This window comes from Montipora capricornis, chromosome 6 (assembly GCF_036669925.1).
Source record: "Montipora capricornis isolate CH-2021 chromosome 6, ASM3666992v2, whole genome shotgun sequence".
In the NCBI taxonomy this organism is placed as follows: Eukaryota; Metazoa; Cnidaria; class Anthozoa; order Scleractinia; family Acroporidae; genus Montipora; species Montipora capricornis.
In genome coordinates, this window is record NC_090888.1 from 66,797,935 (window position 1) to 66,815,434 (window position 17,500).

The 17,500-nt window shown below is 40.6% G+C and overlaps 1 protein-coding gene across 2 annotated transcripts in view; it reads right to left on the minus strand.

Moving 5' to 3' along the window:
- Window positions 1-6,461: 6,461 nt before the first annotated feature.
- Window positions 6,462-17,500, minus strand: part of LOC138052957 (uncharacterized) — a 29,800-nt gene continuing 18,761 nt past the window's right edge. For both annotated transcript variants that reach the window (XM_068899563.1, XM_068899564.1), the window contains 10 exons: window positions 16,846-16,887; window positions 14,393-14,428; window positions 14,161-14,252; window positions 12,678-12,714; window positions 12,512-12,573; window positions 11,909-11,995; window positions 10,193-10,255; window positions 9,014-9,092; window positions 8,186-8,270; window positions 6,462-7,446 (listed from right to left, as the gene is read on the minus strand). In XM_068899563.1, coding sequence (XP_068755664.1) covers window positions 7,251-7,446; window positions 8,186-8,270; window positions 9,014-9,092; window positions 10,193-10,255; window positions 11,909-11,995; window positions 12,512-12,573; window positions 12,678-12,714; window positions 14,161-14,252; window positions 14,393-14,428; window positions 16,846-16,887 — 779 coding nt within the window. In that variant the 3' untranslated portion in view covers window positions 6,462-7,250. The remainder of the gene's footprint in view (window positions 7,447-8,185; window positions 8,271-9,013; window positions 9,093-10,192; window positions 10,256-11,908; window positions 11,996-12,511; window positions 12,574-12,677; window positions 12,715-14,160; window positions 14,253-14,392; window positions 14,429-16,845; window positions 16,888-17,500) is intronic.

Genomic DNA, 17,500 nt, shown 5'->3' on the forward strand with positions numbered 1-17,500 from the left:
ACCGTGGTTATGTGTATACGAAACACCTAAACAAAAAAAATTTTTCAACCGGTAGAATATTTGTCCTAAGGCCGATTCATGGAAAGACATTGCACTAGCGAGTCTGTTGGTCCGGTTTCTGAACACCATGGAAATGTCCAGTCAATTACAGAGAGCTCGACATATCTATTCCGCAAAGTTAAGTAATCAATAACCTTGTATGAAAGATGCGACTGGCCTGGTGACACTCGCTTCCAAAACACAACGAAGCAGCCTTCAGGGGCACCCAACGTCAATTTTCGGAAAATATCTGTTCGGAAGACGATTTGAGATCTAGAATTTTCGGAACATTTGTTGTAAAATTTCTTGCTTGCCTGCCAGTCCTAGGATTTTCTAACATCTGAAAAATGGTATAATTGCCCACTTTTAACGGATTTTTACCCTAAAAAGGTCACCTAGAAATTTCGGGAGCCTTTTTTCTGGCTGAAATTTTCGAAAAGGTAAGTTTTAATCCCTATAATTTTCGGATCACTAGACTTTCAGCTAGGAAATCCGAACAGATGAAAATTTTTAGGGGATCAAAATATGCCTATATCTACCGTTTAAATACTAAAATACGTTTGACAATGCTATGTCTAAGTGGTTTTGAACTATATTCTCGTTGGGTGCCCCTGAGCCTTCAATTTACTCCCGCGTGGGTGTAGAGATCCCACCGGGACAGCCGGGAGATGTTTGTCAATCTGCAAATATCCATCACTTCATGACAAAGGCTAAAGCCTTGTGGCTTGCGCTAAAAATCATTTGTGTAGATGTGAAACAATAAGATCTAACGCGAGACTGAATAGAGAAATTAAGAAAACACTAGATAGTATAAAAGCTCTCGCCTGCGACGTGCAAACAAAGCATACGTTAAGTTGTAGATTGAAACGTGTTAGTTGGTCTTTCATATAGCGGATCCGAAATAATTAATGTCCATAAAACAAAATAACAAAGCGTCAACATAACAATACCTAAAAAAGGCCTAAATCGGAATAACAATTGTTCTTTTGTCCCCCGCCAACCTTTGCCACTTCAGTCCGGTATACATCACTGAAGTTGTCTTGTAAAATAAACAGTTTTTACGAAGCGCAGGAAACCTTGACAGCTGAATTGGTTCCCGGAAACGGGAACATCGGTGGCGATTTCAGCTGCCTCACTGCAGCGAATTTTACGGAAGCAGTTGTTTGTTTACTGAAACGTGATTTTATTTTCAATAAGAGCTTTTCTATTTCTGGTGGCGAATTCATTGCGCAACAAGAATTGAAGCAACACGTGCCAAATAAAAACGTGTTGTAGTGAAATTTTAATCAGAAAGCAGGGATATGCACAGCATCAACGCCGAAATGAGTGCAATAATCTCTACTGTTGTTCCACAAGGGAAGTTATCTTATCTGTCTTCGAAGCCTATTCAACCCATAGAACCCTCCAACCAACGGGCCACCCTGCATTATCTCCCGCAAGTTAGCAAGCAAGGACATTTCAACTTGGACAGTTGCGTTTCACAAATACTGACCCCCTCCTCGTGTCGAAGAGATATGGACTCCGTGGACGAACAAATGATTACAAGGCTGTGCTACGATCTAGGATTGGACAAACTTTATGTGCTGCCTGATTTGGGACTCGGTGCTGATATCGTGGATAGGATGTAAACAGTACAACGCCAACGGGCTTCATTGGACTAAGATTTCGAGGTGTTAGTTTAAGGACATCCACACCAAACTTTCGCTGGGATGCTCTTCCTGATTTGTCATAACAAGTTAACGTTGCTTGCATGAAAACTGGTACGGAATAACCAGTGTTGTAACTTTACCTCACTTCATGCTGTTACGCGTTTTTCAGTCTTTGAAAATATTTATGGACAACCGTCTCTTTTCAATGATTAATTCTAAGAGTAAGTATTATTCATGTTGGAGCCAAGTGAACCGTTTGATCTTTCGCACGCCGGCGAAGGAAAGCACAATGATATTTCACGCGGAATCATCTGACAGCCCCAGTTTGATGGCGAGCGAAACAATATTAAGCGCACTCGATGATCGTGATTGCTGTCTTTGATCTCCTCTCCTTTCAGTTTCAATAATAGTAATAGTAATTGGAACTTTATTTTCGCAAAATAATGTTTAAAGCTGAATAGCTTGTGGAGTCGTGCACAAGTGAAATAAAATCAAATTAATACATATCAAATCATATTGGTTTTTGAGGAGAGAAGAAAACAGGATTTCCCGGGGAAAACCTCTCGGTGCAGAGTAGAGAACCAACAAACTCAACCCACGTATGAGCCCGGATCTGGGAATTGAACACGGGCCACATTGGTGGGAGGCGTCGGACGGATATTTGCGTTTGCCCAAAATCAGATGAATTAGTTTGATTTCAGATTATTTCTTGGCTGTTAGCCTCACATATGTAGCGCGACTTAGAACTGGAATGAGCAAGACTAGTTAGAATGTGACTCCTGGGGTTTGTCGTTTCACGTAAATTCGATACTAACCTCTCTCTATTATTTCGGCGTCCTATCTTAATTAAATGTAAGAAATCAAATTTAAAAAGTGATTGGAATATATTTAAACAACCAGAGAGTAAAAAGAAAGAAACACTAATTTTTCATCTGTTATTGATGAAAATTTGCATGTCAGTAAGTGTTTGTATTACACTGCCACTATCAAACGCGTTTTATTAAATATTCATCAGCCACTCGCGTGTCTTCTGTTGAACGGGGAACTAGCACCTGGGCCATTTGAGGATCGCGGAGGCACGTGCAAATGCAACAAATTGTAGACTGAAACAGCGTGGTTTCTCAATGGTCATGATAGTCCGAAGAGGCCGCTATTTTCTTGGTGAACGTCGTAAATAACGAGTTATGTTAACGGCATCACATAATTACCTTGGACACCTCCTAACAATTACTGCATGAAGATTCCCATCGTTAGAAAACAAACACGTGCATTTGAATGGGTATTAACTGAGAGCAGTATGAGCGCCGTTTCTCATTGGAGTAAGCGCTTAACTACAGTATGAACGATATAGAATGTATGAAATGTTCATATATTTGATCTGCGGAATTTAAATGCTTAAGAGATGGAAATTATCGCAGCAGTTTTTTGCGAAGAAAGCCTGAAAATAAATTGGACACAATGAACGCAAGTCTTGTCACAAATTTGAAAAAAAGTTAGCTTTCAGTTAATGTGATCAATGCCTGTATGTAAATATTTAAAGAAAAATTGGTAGTGGATGAGTATTCAGAATTCCGGATTTGTTTTCCACCTATTTTCTTCTTTTCCAAAAAAGTACACTCTTTGGGGAAGCGTTGCGTGACACCCCAAAATGGCTGCAAAGTGTCGGAAACCAGGAGTATCCGGCCAGTGGTCCGAGGGGGATTGGAACGTGGTGCATAAATCTAGCCCCTGGCCCTTATGTCGCGATTGGAGCGAACGAACTAATAGGGTCAAAAGTACAACGATGGTTTACTAAGTCTTCATGGAGAACTTTTCTTCGACCTCATTCATATTGAAAGTTTGGTTTTATCAAACGAGTTGACGAGGGTCAAATTACCACCGTGAAAGATTTGGAAAGCCAACGTTTCAAGCGTTAGCCCTTCGTCAGAGCGAATAGAGGAATTGTGGGTGTTGTTGGTTTTTATGAGCGTGTGGAGGAGCTCGTTTGATAAAACCAAATTTTCATGTTTCACTCTCTTACCGACGGGAGCACCACATAGAAACCAGAAAATTGTTTACTCATTATGCATCAATCAATTCCAGCGGTGCCCATCCCCCCCCCCCCCCCGGGGCAACCGCGGGGCATTTGCTGAAGTTGTCAGTCCCGGGGGTGGGGCATTCGCAATTTTATCGAGGCCCGGGGGCTGGGCATTACCCTACCCCGGGGCGACCCCCGGGCATTTGACACAGGTGTTTTCGAATTAACACGGAAGAGTTTATCGGAAAAGACGAGGCCTTCGTTAAAGACTGGCTTGTCCGTCACGGACTCTAAAAACTTGTGGATGTTTTTAAAGGTATGTTTTCTCAATTTTAGGTATTTCTTCATTTATACTTGTAAGCATATGAATATACAAAAGCGACAAGGTGAACTAATATCACAAAACAATCTGCGTAAACACGACTACTTCGCATTTCGCATTCAAAACTAGCCTAGCAATTTATAAATTCCTGAAAGTGGACTTAAAATACAGAAGGTTTGCGAATTCAAATGATGCGATCCTTAAGACAAATCTTGCAAGCTTAAAATGCGATTCATCATCATTTAAAATGTCTTGATTCTTCACAGCGACAAGGTGAACTATATTTGGTTTATCAAAAAACGATCACCGACGTGAAGACGGCTATTGCGCATTTAGCATTCAAAACTAGCCTAGCAATTTTTAAATTCATGAAAGCGGAGTTACATGAAACACACCCTGCTAGCAGAGCCTTTCTTTGTTTGCTCGATTATGGCGTTCTCGAGAAAGGCTCTGCATGAATAGAGTAAATCTTTATTGAATATGCGCTACATGTTGCCAGGATACAGTCTCGAACCCAAGCCCAATATGCCAGATCTCGCGGCCATCTTGGTTTTTCATGGTACAGCGGGCTCAATTATAACCATCGGTTTTGTCACTAAACGGACGCTCGCACTGGAAAAACCGGTTTGACGAGAGGAAACAAGATTGACTAGTCCAGAAGCTTCAAAGAGTTGACGCGATTCGGGCAGAGCCTCCTTTTCTCCTCCTCAGTAAAGAAAAAGACAAAAGGAGGCTCTGCTCGCAGGGTGTATAAAACACTGAAGGGATGCGAATTCAAATGATGCGATCTTCAAGACAGATCTTGCGAGCGTAAAATGCGATGAGCGACGATCCCGGGGGCGGGGCATTTGCCCTCTTCCTTCGTCCCCACCCCGGGGAATTTGCCCATTTTTTTTTTTTTAAGTTAATGCCCGGGGGTTAGCCCGGGAAGGGGGGGGGGGGGAATGGGCACTGCTGGAATTGACTGATGCATTAATATTGGGCGAGCTGACCCAACTGATTAAAACAGCTCATATATTGTGAGAGTTTGCACCTTGCACCGTCCCTTGACGTTCTAGTGGAAACCGATTATGGCTTTACACATGGTTGCATCTAGCCTCCGCTTATTTCCCTTTCGTAAACGGTCGTTGCCATTTCTCACAACGGTCGTTGCCATTTGAACCGGTCGATGCCATTTTTTAGCTCTGAATTACACTCATTAGTTCTAATAACTCAAAAGGTTGCAGTTACTTGGAGTTGTGTCTCGCTGGTCATACGTGTTTCGGTGCGGCGGGTTAGGGTTCTGTTTAGGGTGGGGGCTAAGAACCCGAGTTCGACTCTTGGAAATTTTCGGACTCTTTTTTTCCTCCAGTTTTTCTTTTAAAAATGTTTTTTTTTTTGCCTTTTTTGTCTTAATTTTTGTTAATATTTTTTCTTAGTTTGTTTCTTTTAATTTTCTTTGAAGTGAAGTGTTTAGTCGACCGTTATAAATGGCATCGACCGTTTCAAATGGCAACGACCGTTTCAAATGGCAACGACCGTTTACGAAAGGGAAATTTGCGTAGCCTCCTTCGCAGACATTCTTTTGGCTCGACACGCAATCTTTTTCGTTGGGGAGGAAAAAAGATTGCGTGACGAGCCAAAAGAATGTCTGCGAAGGATGCTAGGTTCAACACGCCTTACAAAACAAGCGGCGTTTGCGAGATGCAAACGATTTGTCCATCCTTCCGTGTTGAGGAAGAGACGGAGACAATAGAAATTCTGTCCCTGGTCTTTATATATGAATGAAATAGGACTGCTTGATATAATCAACATCATTTATGTTTATTCAATATCAAGTCGTACGTTGGTGTTTGAGGAGAGGGGAAAACCGCAATACCTAGAGAAAAACCTCTCGGAACAGAGTAGACAACCAACCAACTCATTAGGGAGCTTTAGCAATGACGACGGCAACGGCAACGAGAACGTCATGAAAAAAAATAAATTCCTGTTATTGCGATCACTTCGCGACTATTCCGAACTTTTTAATATGACAAAGGAGTGGCAGTCCTTCAGAAATGAAACGGTTACGAGCAGTGGTTAATTTAGGGGAGAAAAATGAAAATTTATGTCCAAGTGCTGACGTTCTCTATAACACCTCAAACTTGGTTATTTCACGTTGTAGTTTTGCTGACGACGGCCAAGAAATTGACAAAAAGGAAAAACGCACGTGCAGGGCGTGCAAAGCGACTGCTTTTGCCTACTAAATATGCAAATTTGTAACGTTCTCGTTGCCGTCGCCGTTGTCGTTGCTAAAGCTCCCTATCAACCCACATGTGACGCCGAATCTGGAAATTGAACCCGAGCCACATTGAGTGAGGTGAGTGCTCTCACCACTGCGCCATCCCTGCTTTCTTCTGCCGTAACCTGCACCCTAACCGGAACAAGAAAGAATATTAAATAACCGAAGACAACAAACTTTGAAAACTTTTATTTACGCTTATTCAAAGGTTACTTGACAGAAGGGAAGAACCTGAAGTCAGCGAAGACGATCAATGTACTTTGTAACATCAAACTATACTTGCACTTTAAATTAGTTTAATTATGAATAATTTAACCGAACAAATCATATTACACCTGAAAGATGCGAAGATTCAATCTTACCACGATTTTTTCAAAGACAAACAAAATTTCACAAGCCCGTAGGGCGAGTGCAATTTGTCCTCTTTGAAAAAAATTACGAGTGCTTATTTATTCCAACTTGCGCGAGACAAATCATATGATTACAAATTGATGATCTACATGATAAAATTTTTTTTATGAGTCATTGTAATTAATCGGAACAAACGCATGCGTATCCGACGGAAAAATTGCGCCATCCGGGGTTCGCATTTGATTGGCTATCTCAGACTTTCGTTGAACATTGACCAATCAGAATGCTTGGTTTGTTACCTCTTTTTGCACTGAATTACTCTTTTCTGTATTTTTCTTTGCCAATCGAAATAGAGAAAAATTTCCCTACATATTATTAACCCTTTTAAAACTTCTAATGCTACAGAATCATAGAAGAACGCAATGGAAAATTGGATATGTTGAGTAACTCCACTAAATTAGTTTTATTGCAAACCGCATTATATTGTTTAAGCAATCTACGTACTCATTCACTTTGCGCTATAGTTACTTAATTATATTGTTTGTTTTTATGTAACTCAAAAATTGTTAATCAAAGCGAATCGTGTCTTCGTGTTTGAAGACGGGTTTCTGCTCATTCCAACAAGCTGTAGTAAACTTGTGGTCTCTTCCTGGTCACAAATCCTTCAGCTGCGTGGGCAACACGCAACATGACGTGTTCATTCCACCATGAGGTCATAATCTGCAATCCGATGGGCAAACCTCGATTATCATACCCCACAGGCAAAGTCATCCCTGGAATGCCAGTGAAATTAGCCAGACCCACAAACCTGTAACATGATGAATCATGACATCGTAGGTTAAACCTTATCACAAAACGAAAAGATTTAAAGGAAAAAAGGATGAAAAGCAAGTTACGAGATTGCTTGCATTTCCCTTTTAAGTCAGTCGATCCGCGCGCTTTCGCCAGTCGTGATTTGTGACGCAATCGAGAGAGCGGCAGAGGCAGCTCCCATTATCCCAAGCTTCTCTCAGCCATTTCTCTCAGGGTAGGCACTTGGTGTATTTTGTCATTTAGTGGTTATCTATTGCACAAAATTATCTAAACACGGTAAAACCTTCAGGGTTAGGATTAGGGTTAGCGTTAGGGTTAAGTTAGGGTAATTGTATAATTACTGAACGTTTTATACCTTGTTTAAAAAAAAAATTGAAACAATAGAAAAAGAGACACCAAGTACCTACCCCTCTCACCTGCGTGACAACTGACATAGAGAGGGACTGCGAGCTTTCTACTGAGTTACAAGGATCCATGTGACGAGAGAAACAATTTAAATACGCACAACAGCGTTTAAAATCCAAACTGAAATTGGGCAACCGCAAGCAGAGCCAATCGGTAGTCAGAATGGGAATTCCGCGTATTAGTAAGAGTTTTTCTTCCAATACCCACAAACAGACGTAATTAACACCACATAAATTTTGAAGAACACTTCATTCAACAAGGGGATGCGTATTCGTGCCTTGAACCCACGCAGATGTAGTAAGCAGTACATAAAAAACCTAGGTCATTACCTAATTATCTGGAAGCCTTTGTGGAGATCAGACTCCCCGTGTTCAAGAGCATCTTCAGGGATCTCCGGTACTTTTAATCCGATTCCTGCAAAGATCAAATAGCAAAGAATGAAACGAGTAAACGAACTATCCTTTAAAGTGCACGACTCGAAATTTCACCACCATTTTTTATTTTAAAATCTAAAATGTAATGGTCTAATGAGCCTTCCTGTAAAAAAACAATTTAATTTCTGTTCGAAGAACATATCTAAAATGCAAAGAAACCTCGCGTATTTTTGAGAAATATATGAGACAAGGGCCTGGGATCGAGTTGAGGATTTTGACGTCATCGGTTGTGTAAAATTGCAACTTCTGCGAGGATTCAGTGCGGTTGTGAGCGTATTTTACACGTACATTTACGATTTAAAGCGGCAAAAGCGCACACAGCAATATATAGTATTCCCTGACTTTCTCTACTGGCAGTTGTAGTTAAGTTATTTAACGAAGAATAACAATTTGGCATAAAATCCACATCGGGCGAAATCTTGCGGTGTGCATTCAGAGTTTGTAAGAAGGCGAAAGACGACTTGATGTCAAGTTCGAAGAGAGTTTCGTCAAGTGATTCTCTATATAAATCACGTGACAGAATGTCCGAGGATAATTCTGTGATGAAATCGAAAGCTTGTTCACTTACAAGTCTCGATGTTGAACTTTGAAACTTTTAATATGAAAGGCCCCATACAGGATTATTCTATTCTAATAGAACAAAACGTATGTTTCTGATTTGTTGTCTGCTTCCGCACTTTTCGCATAAGAAAATACCTTTAACAATAAAAAAGGTGACCTCACCTGGCGTTAGGATACAATCAACACCATCATCGAAAATTGTTTTTAGAAAGCTCATTGCCCTTGTTCGTTGCATCGCGGCCTGTAAAAAATGTCATGAGATTTTACTATTCATTTTGTTTTATTGCTTTATTTGCCATCTCGAAAAAAAAAAAAAAAACATACCAAGATAACGACAGGATGACATTTGTTGTCTTTACTTCCCAAAAGATTTTTTCCTCAATGAATCGTGGTATTTTAGCCTTTGTTCGGTGATTTCCGTGAGACTACGAGTGCCTCGACGCGACGAATTCGAAACATTAGGGACCTTAAGATCTACGACGGCGACGTCGACGAAAACGTCACCTCAAAATAGAACTTTGCTCTAGTAAAAGTCTTTCGCGATTATTCCATCTCGTTCACGTCGTACAATGTGGGCGAAGTATCCTAAAAATAAATTGGTACGAGCGATTTCAGACTGAAAATAGAGAATGAAAGATTCCCTGTTGCATGCTCACGTTGTCGTCAAAACCTAAAATTTAGTGATTTCACGTCGTCGTCACGCAGAGAACTGCAAAAATATGAGCTAAAATCCGTGCTGCACGTGCAGCACGATTATTTATGCTCTTTTAATCAATGATATCGTTGTTTTGTGGCGTTTTCGTCGACGTCGTCGTCGTAGATCTTAAGCTCCCTATTAGGGACCTTAAGATCTACGACGGCGACGTCGACGAAAACGTCACCTCAAAATAGAACTTTGCTCTAGTAAAAGTCTTTCGCGATTATTCCATCTCGTTCACGTCGTACAATTTGGGGAAGTATCCTAAAAATAAATTGGTACGAGCGGTTTCAGACTGAAAATAGAGAATGAAAGATTCTCTGTTGCATGCTCACGTTGTCTTCAAAACCTAAAATTTAGTGATTTCACGTCGTCATGCATAGAACCGCAAAAATACGAGCAAAAATCCGTGCTGCACGTGCAGCACGATTATTTATGCTCTTTTAACTAATGATATCATTGTTTTGTGGCGTTTTCGTCGACGTCGTCGTCGTAGATCTTAAGCTCCCTAATATTATGAAATTTAAGTCACAATACACGAACGCTCTGTGATTGGTCAAACAGTCTCAAACCACCTTTTTCAGCCAAACAGAAGCAAAACCAAATCATCTTGTAAAATCCTCGAAGGCATTTTCAAGGTTTACCTGAAAGTAGTCTCGTGAGGTAAACGAACGTCCCATCGCAAGATTAAATACGGAGTCAGCATTCTGAGAATTATAAAAATAATGAAGGACGACTGAATAACAATTTTCGAATGAGTCTCATCAAGAGGTTATTGGAACTTAATGATGGAAATTGAACTGAGTGGAGTGCAATTTGGTAAGAAATCATGCGTGTGAGTTCAAAATCGAACGAGGGCGCAGCGCGAGTTCTATTTGAAATCACAAGTATGATTTCAGACCAACATTGCACGACACGAAGTTCAACTACCACTTTACTACAGGATTTTAGTCAGTACCAATATTTTATTGATCCAGGTGGGTACAAAAGTTGCAAGATTCGCTACACAATGGTTTTCTTTGTCTTTCATTTTCCTGCAATTCGATTGGTTATCTTAAACAAGGCTTGAAATCCGGTTGGTTGTTTTTTTTAAGTGTTCCTTTCTCATTGGCTGGGAAATGGTGCGATTTAGAGCAAAAAATAGTGCGATTTGGGAATAAATCGCACTGCCGAGAACCAATCAAATTGCACGGATCACCAGTGATTTCTCATGGATGTAATAAGGGAGGAAATATTCGTCGACGAGGGGCGAGTTTCGCTTGGCGAAACAAGGTTTGCGCTAGGCATTGGTTAAAGGAACTGTGTCACCGGCGAACTTTAGCTAAATTTAATATTCAGTTACTGGGTACTGGCATCCAAATCAAGCGAAACGTCAAAATGATACTGAAGGAAGGTTTGGGAAGGGCAGAACTTTAAATTTAACTCGAAGCGTTAAATACCATGACAACCTGGGCCCGGTTGTTCCAAAGCCGATTAACGCTAATCCCAGATTAAAAATTAGCAAAGGAGTTTATTTTCTCTACTCCCAAATGGTGTTTAACACTGATATTCGGCAAAATTTTACAGTGGAAGAACTCAATCTTGAAAAACAAAAATAAGCAAAAGAAACTTTCACCAAAAAGTTGAAAACATGAAACAAAAGTTTACGCTAATCCTCGATTAAGTTAATCGGCTTTCGAAAAACCGGACCCTGGAGATGTTAATACTAATTTGAAGGAGCTGTGTCAAAGAGCGCAGTTTATTTTGTGTAAATTTACCAACCACCAACCCGTACTCGCTATAGACCGAATGCACAAATGGCGGCCAAAAAAATATTATTTTGTTTATGTGCTAATTAGACTCAAGCAATATTTCTTTTGTATTTTGTACATGCAAACGAGGCTAGCGAGTCTAATTAGCACATAAACAAAAGAATATTTTTTTGGCCGCCATTTGTGCATTCAATTTGACGTTAACCCAGAAATTGCTTTAAAACAACACAAATCAAAGCTTCGTGACAATAAAATTTTACGTAAGTCAAGTTACAAGCAGCAGAGATGAAGTCGAAAAAACTGTTAGGCTGAGCAGTTTTTAAAAACCCTGATTTCAGTCCATATTAATCTTCTTTAATTTTCGCCCACTGCAAGCCAGGAGGAGGAGTTGTGACTAGGATAGAGCCCCACAGTCAACAAGGGGAAACTTTACGACAAATACATGACAAACCAAACCCTAACCCTAACCCTGACTTTCAGCCTTCATACGTTCTTAGTACGTTTTTAAAATTCTGGTTAATCTCAGCCTGAAAGTTCTCATAAAAATAGAGCGTAGTCTATTTAGAAAAAAAGTCTCCTTTGACTAGGCGTAGTCGCGGGACAATTTACCAGTTCGCTGTGGTATTTGTGAAATTCTTCATTCAAAGATGTTGCCATTTCCGAGAAAATTGTGACAACGTGGGCAATTACGGTCTCCTGAAAAAGCACAGCAAACCAAATGTTAACAATTTGATCACTTAAATTGTTACAGTTTCTGTGGTACGTGCATGCACAGGTCTACCCAACCTTGTAGGAACCAAAACCCGGGTTCCACTTTCAAAATGGGTGATTGGACGCGCAGATGCTAGCAACGTATACTTGCTTTCCAATTCAATTGACTCAAATGATTTCCTCTGTCGGCTCTTACTGGCTACAGTACGTAATGGTATACTTAAGAAGATGACACAGTTGTTAAACTAATTCGCTTGCGGCCCCCGAAAAATGAAAAGCTTCATGTAATTCTAACTAGTACAACAAAAATTGATAAAATCATATTTAGAAGACCTAGCCAAGTTAAAAAATAATACAAATATACGTTAAAAAAAGGAACAAGACTAATCATAAGTGATTACTGTGGCTTTGATCGCAGGATAAACGTTTAAATCTGCTTTAAAACTAACCGCAAAACAACTGAAAGGGAAAACAACAAAAGAAAAAAAGTGAATCGAGTACCATCAATTCAGGGATTGAAATTGCCACTACAGAGGCTCCGCGATTCTCCAAATACTCAACAGCTGTTTCAACAAAAGCAAAAAATAAAAAACACTTCAATGACCAAAGTTAAAAGGAAGAAAACGTTTCAGTGGGTGAATCAGTAAATTGCAAAAAGAAATCATACCTTTCTGGCACTCCTGATAAACTTCAGGATCGCAGTCCTGCGAAGCAAAATGCACCAGATTTAAAAAAAACCATTTGTTATATTATTCGCCAAAGTTCTCTTGCAACAAATGACCGAGAGCTTAACATTCTAAGCGACCAACGGATATCGGAAATGGAATGCCCCTTTTGTAGATCAGTTTCGCACAACAATTTAGAGCGAATTTCTCCAAGAGTTGAGACACTCGCTCTAGTAATGCTAGAGCGTGATCAAGGGAGAATGCCTCGCTTCCGGAGGGCGTCCGTTGAACAAAAGGAACCTTACTTAAGTTCCTTAATGGGGAGTTTACGATCTACGACGGCGACGCCCACGAAAATGTGACTTCAAAATATAACTTCGCACCATCGTAAGCCTGTCGCGATCATTCCAGCTCGTTCACGTCGCACGATGTGAGCGAAGTATCCCAAGAATTGGGTACGAGCGTTTTCAGATTGAAAAGAGAAAATGAAAGGTTCATATCAGCATACAGTCTCTGTAAGACTGACACCATCGGGACCGGCCTCAGCTTTCCGTCTTAGAGAGGTAACATGAGATAATAATCCTGAACCTGTGCACAGTGAATACGCGTCTGTTTAAAGTTTGTTTTAAGTTATTTACTTGAACGAAACCTACCTGTTTTAGATTACAATACAATTCGGTTGTCACCTCCCAAGTTATTTTTTGAATGGGACAAGTTTTAACTTGTACTGTATGTATTCCGAAGACAAGATAAGAGCTGTCAATTAAACGCCTGGTGTTAAAAAGAGTCACGTACAAGAATTTTTCTTCTCTAAATCGTAATTTGCGATCACATTCAGCACCTTCTAAGTGTCCGTTGACGATTTCAAAGTGTCCGTTGTCCGTCTTATGGAGGTGTCCGTCTTATAGAGAGTTTGGTTATAGTAAAATGACTAAGAAACGGCCGGGACCAGCACCAGGTGTCCGTCTTATAGAGGTGTCCGTTAAGAGAGAGTTGACTGTACTCACGTTGTCGTCAAAACCTCAAATTTTGTAATTTCACGTCATTGATACGCAGAGTACAACAAAAACATGCGCTGAAATGCGTGCTGCACGTGCATTTTTCTCCTTTTCATCAATGATATTGTTTTGTCGCGTTGTAGTTGCCGTCTTCGCTTCGTAAACTCCCTCTTGGGCCCGAACAGAGCGAAAAATATAACACGGGCACTGAGCGTAGTTGCCAACAAATTTCAAGAACGCGAGGGAAAATATGGTCGCACAACGTGATACTGTGAAACAAAGTACGTTAACCGCTGGCAAGCGTAATAGGCGCTTGGGTGGATTTTGGATAGAATCGCGAGTACAAGAAAGCTTTTGCGCTTTTATTTCGTCGAACGTTTTAAGTCAACCTAACACAGGAAGAAAATCCCAAAAAACACACCAAATAGGTAAAGGAATCACCAACAAATAATTCGAGTGTGTATTGCGAGGACGAACGACTAAATACCTGAAAGTAATCCCAGTCGATACCCAGAGTTACGCCGTCAAGAGAAGAGATCTCTTCAAATCCGTCCAGAGTCACATCTGGTTGGCATAGAGCTTTAATTAACAGAACAATACAATTAGCACTTTTAAGCACAAAACGCTATTACAGATCAAAAATGGTTAGCTCAGATTTAGCTCTTGTAATTTCTACAACAAATAATGACACGGATAACGTTAACACTTCAGTCACGTACTATTCGGGTCCTTCTCATCTTTGCCTGCCACGTACGCTGCAAAAAGGAGGAATCCAAGAAAATACCAAGTTATTTGTTTGTTTGGTATGAGGGTCACAAACCCGAGCAACTAGAAAACGGGAGGTCAGTATCTTGGGGAATGACATAATAGGCCTTAATTCAGCTTGAAAGAAAGGTTGGGAGAACGAAGACAAAGGAAAGTGGATGATATGAAAATATTTTTCATATTCTTTCCAACGTGTTTCCATTTTTTCTGTCCTCACTGCTTCACTATTAAGCTAAATATCTGATATTTCGAAAAGGGCCTATTTCTCTGTGACAGAAACAAAAGGTAGTGGCGTTTGTTTTTAGGTCAAATCCACCATGAACTATTCACTGTGTCCTGATCTTCTTGATAACCAACTAGGAAATTTATGTATTGAGGTTTGTAAACGTCACACCGAGCCTTATGTGGTAGCCACTTGGTACAAATCACCGGATTCCTCTTCCGAGATCTTTGCGTATTTCGAATCCCTAATTGGTAGACTCGACGCTCAGAATGTCGAATTGTACGTAATGGGTGACCTAAATTGCAATTTGCCATCGTCTACATTATTTACTGACTGGAAGTGCTGATGTTCATAACAGGGACTTTAAGATCTACGACGGCGACGGTCGACGTAAGTTTCTCGCGGTTAGGCCACCTCATTCACGTCGTACAATGTGGGCGAGGTATCCTAAAAATAAATTGGTACAAGCGGTTTCAGAGTAAAACTCGAGACTAAAAGATTCACATTTGTACGCTCCCGTTGTCGTCAAAACCTCAAATTTGGTGATTGCACGTCGTTGTTGTGCAGAGCATCGCACGTATTTGTGCTAAAATGCGTGCCGCACGTGCAGCACGATTCTTTTTCGTCTTTTAACCAATGATATTGTTGTTTCGTGGCGTTCTCGTTGACGACACTGTCGTAGATCTTACATTCCCTAATTTGGTGCTTCAGCAACGACGACGGCAACGGCAACCGAGAATGTCGTCGTTAAATGTGAATTCGCGTTATTGTAATCGCTTCGCGACTATTCCAAGCTTTTTAACGGGACAAAGGTGTCGCAAACCATCAAGAACGAAACTAGTATGAACGGCGCTCAATTTAGGGGAGAAAATAGGGAGCTTTAGCAACGGCAACGGCGACGGCAACGAGAACGTCACAAATTTGCATATTTAGTAGGCAAAAACAATAGCTTTGCACGCTCTGCACGTGCGTTTTTCATTTTTGTCCATTTGGTTGCCGTCGTCAGCAAAACAACAACGTGAAATAGCCAAATTTGAGGTTTATGGAGGACGTCAGCACTTGTGTGGATAAATTTTCATTTTCTCCTCTAAATTAAGCTTGACTCATATCGGTTTCATTCTTGAGGGACTGCCAAACCATTGTCATGTTAAAAAGCTTGGAATAGTCTCGAAGTGATTACAATAATGGGAATTTATGTTTTGAGATGACGTTCTCGTTGCCGTTGCCGTCGTCATTGCTAAAGCTCCCTAATGAAAATTTATCCCCAAGCGCTGACATTCTCCCTAAAACCTCAAATTTGGTCATTTCACGTTGTTGTTTTGATGACGACCGCAAAAACATAGACAAAAATCAAAAGATACACGTGCAGAGCGTGCAAAGCTATTGCTTTTGCTGACTAAATATGCAAATTTGTGACGTTCTCGCCCGCTGGGGGCGGGGGAGAACTCGAAAATCTAGTTCTATTCTTCCTGGGTGACTTAAATACGAGGCCCCCTTTTCCCTGATAAAACACATTCGGTGTGCGGTATGTAGTCCTAGGGGACGTATTACGCAACCACGTGTTTGGTACATAAGTCTTCTTCACTTGTTTTCACATTATTCAGTCTTTTCGAAAGCGACGACCGCCGTGTTGCTTGGCCCCACCCTTTTCTCGGCAGCGATGGACCACTGACTCCTCTCTTTGGGAGCTACCCGCTCCCAATCGCCTCAGGCTGATTCTCCCATATCTTATTCTAGTCGGGGCATTGTTTGAGGGAAACCCAGTGAAAATTTATCACTATTCAACGAGTTGATCAAGGGAATTAACCACCGTACTAAAAGACTTGCGAGTAAGAGCGAACAGAAGCCTTAACCCTTTGACTCCCAGCTATGATTGGCATGTAAATTCTCTTCACAATAGACCACTTTCTAAATATAAGGATTTGTATGAGTTTATTCCCCAGAGCCTCGAGATGATGTCTTTTGTTTAGGACTGAATCTTATTATATCGAAAGTGGTCTATTTCAATGAAATGTCAGTAAGACAGGTATTGAGAATGAAGATTATTATCAGCTTAAGAGATGTGATCTTGATATAACACAAAATACTCATGACTACCGGACAAAGTAATCTATGGTACTAGTTGGGAGAATGAGCGTTTCGATCGTGGGATATTAAGAAAGACGCCCTCAACTGAGTACGCACCGTAGACTAGAGCCACATCTCTCACAGTAGCACACATGGGACCTAATGACACAATAAAACGAAAACTTCAGCTACGTTTCTTTCATTCACTGTCTCATCTTATCAAAATGTATATTCCCTCAACTGTTCTCTATACATTTGTTTTGGCACAAATAAGGACAATCTGTTTACAAACAAGAAATAAACCTAAGAGATAAGTTGACCTGAATGCTTGACTGCTCAGTGAATTGTGCATCAAAGGGTCAAATGGACTCTCCTTCTTAGAAGCTGGTCCTTGAAACAAGGAGAGAAGAAATATTTGCTTATCGGTGCTGGTGTTAGTTCAAAAGAAACTGTGGCACTTCGTCGCTGGAAAGTGAAACACGAAAGTTCGATTTTACCAAACGAGTTGATAGAGCAGTTTTCAAACGACTGTCGAAAGTATTACACGATTACAATTGCTAGGGTTTGTGATCGGTTTTTAATATAGATTTAGCCAAGGCTAAAAACGGAGTTATTTATTCTTACAATAAGTGAGCCTGTGGTCCAATCGAAAGTCAGTACCCGGGAGCTTCAACTTAAAAAAAAAACAAAACAAAAAACAACTGACCTCGATGGGCTCTAAACTTGAACCCGCGATATGGTCACGTGACACTGGTCAGCGGATACCTTTTTT